General features: G+C 52.9%; 1 protein-coding gene across 1 annotated transcript; it reads right to left on the minus strand.

The window, feature by feature from the left end:
• Window positions 1-6513: 6513 nt before the first annotated feature.
• GATL7 (galacturonosyltransferase-like 7) lies at window positions 6514-8335 on the minus strand. Its single transcript, XM_048715358.2, has one exon. It carries the CDS (start codon window positions 7800-7802, stop codon window positions 6699-6701), a length of 1104 nt encoding a protein of 367 aa, XP_048571315.2. The 5' UTR covers window positions 7803-8335; the 3' UTR covers window positions 6514-6698.
• Between the last annotated feature and the right edge of the window lie 224 nt (window positions 8336-8559).

The following is an 8559-nucleotide window of genomic DNA, read 5'->3' on the forward strand; positions in this document are numbered from 1 at the left end:
CCCCGACATGTAAATCTCTGGTGTAACCGTGGACTCGGGGCTCTCCCCACTTTCTTCTTTAATGAATGGTACGCACACTCGTGCGTATTCGAGAGAAAAAATCTGTTAGAGTACGGTTTTTCCGTTCGGCAACCCTGTTTGACTGGGGTGAATAGGGAGGCGTCCACTCAAGAATAATACCATGTTCCGCACAGAATAAGTCAAACTCACTAGAAAAGTACTCTCCACCATGATCAGACCGGACTCGTTTTATTTTCTTCTCAAGTTGGTTCTCAATTTCAGCCTTATAGATTTTAAAGTAGTGTAGAGCCTCATCCTTTGTATTTAACAGATACACATAACAAAATCTAGTGGAATCATCAATTAAAGTCATGAAATATTTCTTTCCACCTTTAGTCAACACACCATTCATCTCACAGAGATCTGAATGTGTGAGCTCTAGTGGTGCCAAGTGTCTCTCCTTCGCATGCTTGTTAGGCTTACGAGGTTGTTTTGCTTGCACACACGCATGGCACTTAGAGCCTTTGGCTAAAGTGAAACTCGGGATTAGATTCATCTTAGCTAGCTGCGTCATACAACCGAAATTTATGTGACAAAGACGTGAATGCCAAACCTCACATTTGTTCACATTGGAATGAATTTGGTTCACGACTTTATTACAGAAATCCTCCAGGGAAAGGCAGAACAAACCACCACAATCATATCCTTTTCCCAGAATAGTTCATAACGAGATACGACTACTTTGTTAGACTCAAATACTAACTTAAACCCTTTTTTACATAGAAGGGAGCCACTAACGAGATTCTTCTTGATGACGGGGACATGCTGCACGTTCTTCAGTTGTACGATATTTTCCGAAGTAAACTTCAAATCTACCATGCCAACACCATGAACAAAAGCATGTGAGCCGTTCCCCATCAGGACGGAACAATCTCGTGCGACCTGGTAAGAAGAAAACAAAGACACATCAGCACACACATGAATATTGGCCCCAGTGTCAACCCACCAATCGGTGGACTGACAAACTGAAAGTACGGTAAACAGATTACCATACCCAGATGCCTCATCATTGTTGCTCAGAGTGACATTGACAGACTTGGCGTCCTGTCCTGTCTTCTTGTACTTATTTAGGCACTTGTTTGCACAATGTTCCTCTGAACCACAAGTAAAGCAGCCATCTCTCCTTTTGTCTTTCTTCTTACCCTTCTTCTTGAAGGTAGTATTCTGCTGGACAGAGTTTTTTCCGTTGAACTTGTGAAAGTTCTTCTGCGCCACATTGGCGCTAGAAGAACCCTCTGCCCCTTTCACGTGTGAGTCCTTTGCTCTCGAGTTCTGCTCAACACTTAGATGACCGATGACATCCTCAATAGAGAATTCACGTCTCAAGTGCTTGAGAGAAGTAGCAAAGTTCCTCCATCCAGGAGGGAGTTTTGCAATAATGCAACCCGCGACAAACTTGTCCGGTAACTCACACTTCAGGAGCTCCAGCTCCTTAGCATCTCACGGGCCTGCTCCAATATAGAACGGTTATCAACCATTTTGTAATCATGGAACTGCTCCATAGCATACAACTCGCTTCCAACATCGGTTGCGCCGAACTTAGCTTCGAGCGCATCCCACAAATTCTTGGCAACGCGCATATGGAGATATGTGTCCACAAGCTTGTCTCCGATCATAGTAAGAACGACTCCCACAAAGATGGTGGTTGCCTCCCTAAACACATTCTCCTGTTCAGGAGCAATTGTTACCGTGGGAGTCACACCATCAACCCAGAACACGTTCGTTGCTGTGAGCCACAAGGTGGTCCTCGTCTGCGAACGCTTAAAATGTGTTCCAGTAAACTTTTCCGGTTTCAGAGTAGCGGCGAAGCCATGAGTCAAAAAGTGTCTAAAATAAGGTTTTTGGATTGTTGGAAATATTAGCACTTTCTCGATTAATCTAATCCACGATTAAACAGTAAACATGGCAAGTACAGTATGCATCTCATACCGATACCTCAGCATGTGAGCACGTACAGTACATAGAACCGAAACATCTATGGACATCATATATACGCCCAGCACATGAACGAGCAAATAGGGGATGAACGAGTCATACCCTTCGGTTGGCCAGACCAACGCGGCGGCGACAGCGGCACCCTTGACATCGGCTGTGGCCTTCTTCTTGGCGGCTTCGTCGTCAGTCATGGAGTCGATGCAGGGGAAGTAGTGGAAGCAGATGCGGACGGAGATGGGGACGGATCGGGAGCAGTCGCGTTGAGACGCTCCCTAAAAACTTTATTGTCGTTCTACCGGGCAGGATCTCGAACGACAGGGTTCCGAAGGCACCTGCTCTCCCGACCAATCGTGCACGCGCTCGTCGGGATGGGATCGTCGGAAGCAACAGAGTAAGAGGAACAGTAGATGACGGCTAGGGTTGTGCGAAAGGGAGCGAGTGAACTGAGTTAGGGTTTACTCCACTCCTGACCGGCAAAAATAAGCTTCGGCTCGTTCTCGCAACCCGCGGCGCACGCGCATCGAGGCGAGGCGGGCGGCGGAGAAGGAGAGGCGCGCGTGTACAACTCATATTCCCAAGCTTCCAATAGCAAGTGATGGAGCAGCTAGAGGTCTCATTCTTCTTACTGTAGGAGTATGGTACTAAACTTTTCACACTTTTCATCACTTGCCGTACAACATGCATGGGCCTTACAGATTAATTAGGGGTTATTGTCTTAATGGGACTAAGCCCATCCATAATCCATCAGGAGAAAAGAAGGCATGTTAAAAAAAAACAAGTGTTCAAAAAAGAAGGTGGAGAAGAAGGCACTTGCCACGTTGCAGGAGAGACAGGCCTTGTCATCATGTTCTCTTGCAGAGAGAGGCCCCGAGACGAATGATGCTTAATCTTATCTGCATACGTGCAGCGCTGATCATCGATCATGTAGCGGCAAGGGCCTCCTACCTTGTCATGTCTATCTCTGTACGCTTCTTGGATGGTCCATGGCATAAGTGGGATATGATCGAATGGCCATATGCTCGCTTCGTATGTGTGGGGCAAATCCTGATAGGGGTATGACGGTACCATGTATGACTGTCTATGCATCATATTTTCCTTCCCCGAGTTCTCTCAATCACATTTTGGGTGACCAGAAAATGGCAAACGTACCAGGCATGAGAGAGATATGGTCCGCTACATCTTTCTGATAGGCCTAAACGTACTAGTGCGTCACCGATGATCGGGGATTCCATCTCTAATCTTCTGCAGAAAAGGAATGCACGGTTGATGGACGGCAGAGGGGTGCTCATGTGGATCGCACAATAGGGGCCGCAACCCCAGAGGGCGAGAACATATGATTGGAGCTGTACACTGGTATGTACTAGCAGCGTTATTGCACCCAAGATACTTGACTTTAAGTGGTGATGTGCTAACGTTGCCGGGTGCCCAGCACAAGTGAACAGGCTGCGCTAGCAAAGGAGCGGACGACGAGCCCTGCATACAGCCGAATCTCATAATAGAGCCCCTCCAATGTGTTGCTTCAGTTGAACACACCGGGAAAAGCCCTCAACATATAAAAGTTGAGATTCTTTTGTCCTGGTTTACACGTACACTTCAGCAGATGTATTTTTACATTTGAGCAGAGTTATCAGATGTCACTGGACAGGGACACGAGTGATCGATCCCTCTGAGCTCCCGTCCATATGATATATAGTACTACCCTACTGGTAACACACTTGTCAATTGGCATGGTGATGACAGAGCTTAAACAATGTTTGCACCGAGAAGTTGAAGCCCCTCTTCCCCGCCAGGCGCCAGGCTGTGCGAATGAGACTATGAGAGGCTGGCTTGCTTCCGGGGAAATGCAAGATGATTCTTTTTCTTGGAAAAGATGAAGCGAAGATGTAATGCAAGGGGGCAGAACGTGCGTGATCTTATCCCCACATCTTAGCATCCCTTGCTCCCGGGCAACCCCAAAAAGAGGTCAACAACAACCAACCCCAAGGCCAAGGCCAAGGGCGGGGAAGGGGAAGGGGGCCTATGCATTTCTGGGTCCATACGCCGTCTTTCTCAGCCATTAGACACGCCCAAAAACCATGTCACTGTTCACTAAGCAAACATCTTATAGAGAACACACAAGAAAACACCACACCGGTCTCCGTCTCGTTTCGGTTTTCAGCACGGCCTCCTCATCATCATCATCCTCCTCTCCAGAGCCCGAACAAGCCCGTGCCTCCACCCAACACGGCGGCCGCACCGCACTTACCACCCGTGCGTGCGTGCGTGCGCGCGCACCAATCCAAGCCGGCTTCCCTTTAGACCCAACATCGCCGAGATAGTACGTACATTGGATTGGCATGTCACGTACAAGGCCGGTGGGCGTGGCCCTTGGCGATCACATTTGGGGATTGGCTTTCCTCCTCGCGCGTTGGCGTTGGCGGGGGCGGTCGGTCGTGCTCGGGCGACGCTGACACGCCAACCGCCGGCCGGTAGGGCCAGCCCACCAGAACCCGGCGCCTCCTGCAAGTGCACGCACATCCATGGATCCATGGCGATCGAGGACCACCCCGTACGTGTCTCCATCGGTCGACTGCTCCTAATAGAGTATTGCGATACGGCACTTCAAGGGCAGGCAGAGGGGACGGCAGCGTATACTATCAAGGGTTCCAGAAAGCCACCAACATTTTGTCTCTCTAGCTTAGCTAGCCTTCTTCTACTCTGCCGTCCCGAGACAAGGAACTGCCGGAGCGACGGCAAGAAAGGTATCATTCATGGCTTTGGGCAACAAAAACACAACCAAAACTACGTTCGGCGCTGCTAGCTAGCCCGATCTGTAGAAAAGCCAAGCACCTGCAGGCATGCCAACCAGAAAATACTCTCTCGTTTTTACTCGGCCAATCTGTGTGCGCTGTCCGTACGTGCTTCAGTGTCACGAGCGAATCCAACGTTAGCAGCTGTTCAAATCAAAACGGAACAAATGTTTGTTTCTTGGGTCCTCGCAAAAAGAAAAAGAAAAAGGGCGGCCAAGAGGACGTTAGGTGCACCAGAACTCTAGCATACAAACAGAAATGCAATCAGATTGGAGTGATTAGCTTAGCGTTGGCTTTACGAATGATCAACACTGTACTTTCTTATCTTATCTATCATCTAAAAGAACCGAACACACTGTACCTTTGGGAAACGGAGCTCGGAGAGGAATTTATACCGCGGAACGGACCACAAGGAACGCATCATCAGCAGATGATTTCTGAACCCTAAATGACACAGCAAGAAAAAGCAAAGAAACCAACACGTGAAAAGGTGGAAATGGGCGTCGGTTAGACCGTCACCGTCACGCATATCACACCGGAGCGCGCCTGGCGAGGGCGGAAACCGACGCGTGTGGCGGGCACCCAACGGGGACGTGCCCTTCACCACCTCCCCTTCCGTCGGGTCGGGTGAGTGGGACGACGGCGAGTGGAGGCTCGGGTACGATACGATTGATTCCAGGGAACAAATGACACGAAATGTTCCTTCTACAACGTTCAGCAATAGCAATAGCAGTAGCAAAGAAACATATGGTTGGACGCACGTATCGGGCGGGAGGTCGACAAACAGATACCAGATGCTTAGTGGGAGCTGGCAAGGAAAGTGAGATGATGAGGAGACCTTTTAGCAGGCCTCTATATACCAGGGATGAGGTGCCGATGAAGGGCTCGGGACAAAAGAAGAGAGAAGAAAATGTTTGATCAACGGAGAGGGAAAGCACAATAATGATTTGCAAAAGAAAGAATAAAGCGGCGAGCCCAGCAAGTGGCGAGTGAGGCCCCACCGGAAAGGGCCTCGAAAAGGAGGAGACGGGCTCGCGGTAGCTCACAAGTCCCGTGTTGCTCGCCCGCTGCAACCCTCCACGTCCTCCCCCCGCACCGCCCGCCCATCCATCATCTTTCAGTCGTCGGGTCGGGAGCTTAACGGAAACGCTCTCCCTATAATTAACTGATGATGAATCCATCGGCAGATCGCGAGTGCTCAGGCTCGAAATGGTTGTTGGTGTCAGCCGCCGTAGTGCACGAGCCACAAAGGGAGGATTCCAAGTTACTCATGTCTGCCAGCGATTTCGACATGAGCCATCCCTCCCAATGAACCGGTCCATGGAGTAGGAGTGGTAGGACACTTCTCTTCTGCCAGCAGCGTTAAGGCTTGTGCAGGTGTTGCATTGGACCGGCTGACCCTTCAGGGGGATGGATGTGCGAATTCAATTGATTGATTGCCACCGTTTGCCAGAGCACCAGTACAACAGACCAAGCCACCAAACCAAACAGCAGGGAGTGAGATACTATTGCCATTTAAGGGGAAGACGAACAACAAATGCTCGCAAAGTCTGTTTCTCTCCCTCCCTCTGCTTTTATTTATTTATTTATTTATATCATCATCATCATCACCATCACCATGATGCCATGATGAGGCTGCAGCTCTGTAGAGTGTATGGTATGATACAAATGACCTTTTTTGTAGCACCAAACAAACGACCAAAAATATGTGGGACGAACACGAACAATCTAAGAGTGGCACAAAACATTTAATTCAACAGAAGAAGAAATTGAAAGAGAACGGGAAGGAGGAGAAAAAATATATAGGTTTTTGAACATGTAACGGTGACCAAGAATTAGAGCTCAGGATTTATACGGGTCGGCGAAAGAAGGAAAAGAATCTTTGTAGTAGTAGTGTTGTTTGCGGTTGGTTGGTTACCGGGACGGCTCCACGGCGGCCGGGCCGTACAGGTCGAACGGCGCCCAGAGCGCGTCCAGCGGGCACGGCCGCCCGCCGCCCAGCCGCGCCCACGGCTTGCCGGACCCCGACCAATGCAGCAGGCTCACCGGCCCCGGGTGGAGGTCGCGGCAGCTGCCCAGGATGTTGTCGCCGCCCAGGCCGTGCTGGTTCCACCGGTGCTCGATCGCCGCCACGTGCCCCGCGAACACCAGCAGGAACGGCGGCAGCGACCCCAGCTCGTAGATGCGCCCGGGCGCCGACTTCTGTATCTCCATCCACCGCTCGATGCGCCGCGTGTAGCCCGCGCGCCGCCACCGCGCCAGGTCCAGCACCATCACGCCGGTGTTGAAGTAGCACGGCCGCCTCCCCTCGAACGTCCCGGCGAACTGCTCCTCCAACCAGAACCTGTCGGTGAAGTACTTGGTGAAGTTGGCGTGACAGTACTCCGGCGCGCCGACGGTGCGGCCGCCGAGGTCGGTGCGCCAGAGCTTGGCCACGTCGTCGACGAGCACGAGGTCGGAGTCGAGGTAGATGACGCGGCGCACGCAGGGCTCCAGGAGGTCGGCGAGGTAGTTGCGGGCGTAGTTGAGCGGCTCCTCCAGCGCCTGGCGCACCGACGACGAGATGAGCCCCCGGACGCGCGCGGGGTCGAAGTAGTAGACTTTGAACCGGAGCTGCGGGAAGACGGCGCGGACGAGGTCGCCCAGGCTGGGGTCGGAGACGAGGAAGTGGAAGAAGACGCTCTCCGGGCACATGGCGTGCTGGACCACGGAATGGACGGCGGCGACCGAGCCCCTCAGGTAGCCCTCGTCCAGAGTAATGGCGATGTGGACGAGCGAGGGGTCGCAGACATTGCTGCCGGTGGCGTTGCCGCAGTCAGCGGCATTGCGGAAGGACGGCGCGCGGCGGAAGGGGAGGCCCCTGGCCCCCCCGGCGATCTGGCCGGGGAAGCGGACGTGGCTGTCGAACTGCGACGACCGGATGGCCTCGGCGGGCGGGAAGGACTGCAGCGACGGCGAGAGGACCACCATCAGCATGGCGGCGGAGAAGAAGCCGGACAGGCGCGCTGCCCATAGCATCGCGCTCCGCCGAGTGCGCTGCCACCGCTTGCTGGCGCCGGGCCGGCCACGGCTGCTGGTCGACCACCCCAAGACGGCGTGCAGGTGGGCGATGGCGTCGTCCAGCGGCAGCGTGGCCAGGGCTGGGGGCTAAAAGGGGGCAGCTCGCGGCAGAGTCAGCGCGGATACCTCGCCTCCTCCTCCTTCCTCCTCCTCCTCCTCCTCAACTGGATCGCCTCGTGGTTTCTTGGCTGGCGGATCGGCGCGTGGAGTGGGGGAGAAGCGAGAGGGCATCCAGGCGAGGCGTGGTAATGGGGAGTGGGGTTGAGACTTGAGAATAGGAGGCGACGGCACCCACCAACCCACCGCGGCCACAGGCGAGCGCGAGGCGAGGCGATTCCCCCGTGCGACTGCTCGGCTTTTTCTGCAGCGGCGGTGGCGTGGTGGCGGCGGCTTATTGTATCTGCCGCTTCGGTTTTATTACTTGTGCGCTCTCTGATTTTGGGGATTCGGGGGGTTATCTCTCTCGCCGTGCCCTCTTTTCCTCCCGCCTTTGAGAAGAGCGGCTCCGTGGGGGAGGAGAGGACGGGAGGCAGCTCGCCTGGGTCAGCGGCAGCGGCTCAGCTCACGAATCACTTTGCTCAATTTTACCACTACTCCCACTTGCTTTTTCAGATTATAATTGTTTTCCGAACCAGATTTTGTATTTCATGCCACATTTCTGCGCTGTTTTGCAAATTTGTTAGAGTGCGGCTAGGTCTCACTCAAACGATATAGT

This window comes from Triticum urartu, chromosome 4A, assembly GCF_056163025.1.
Source record: "Triticum urartu cultivar PI428250 chromosome 4A, HENAU_Tu73, whole genome shotgun sequence".
NCBI lineage: Eukaryota > Viridiplantae > Streptophyta > Magnoliopsida > Poales > Poaceae > Triticum > Triticum urartu.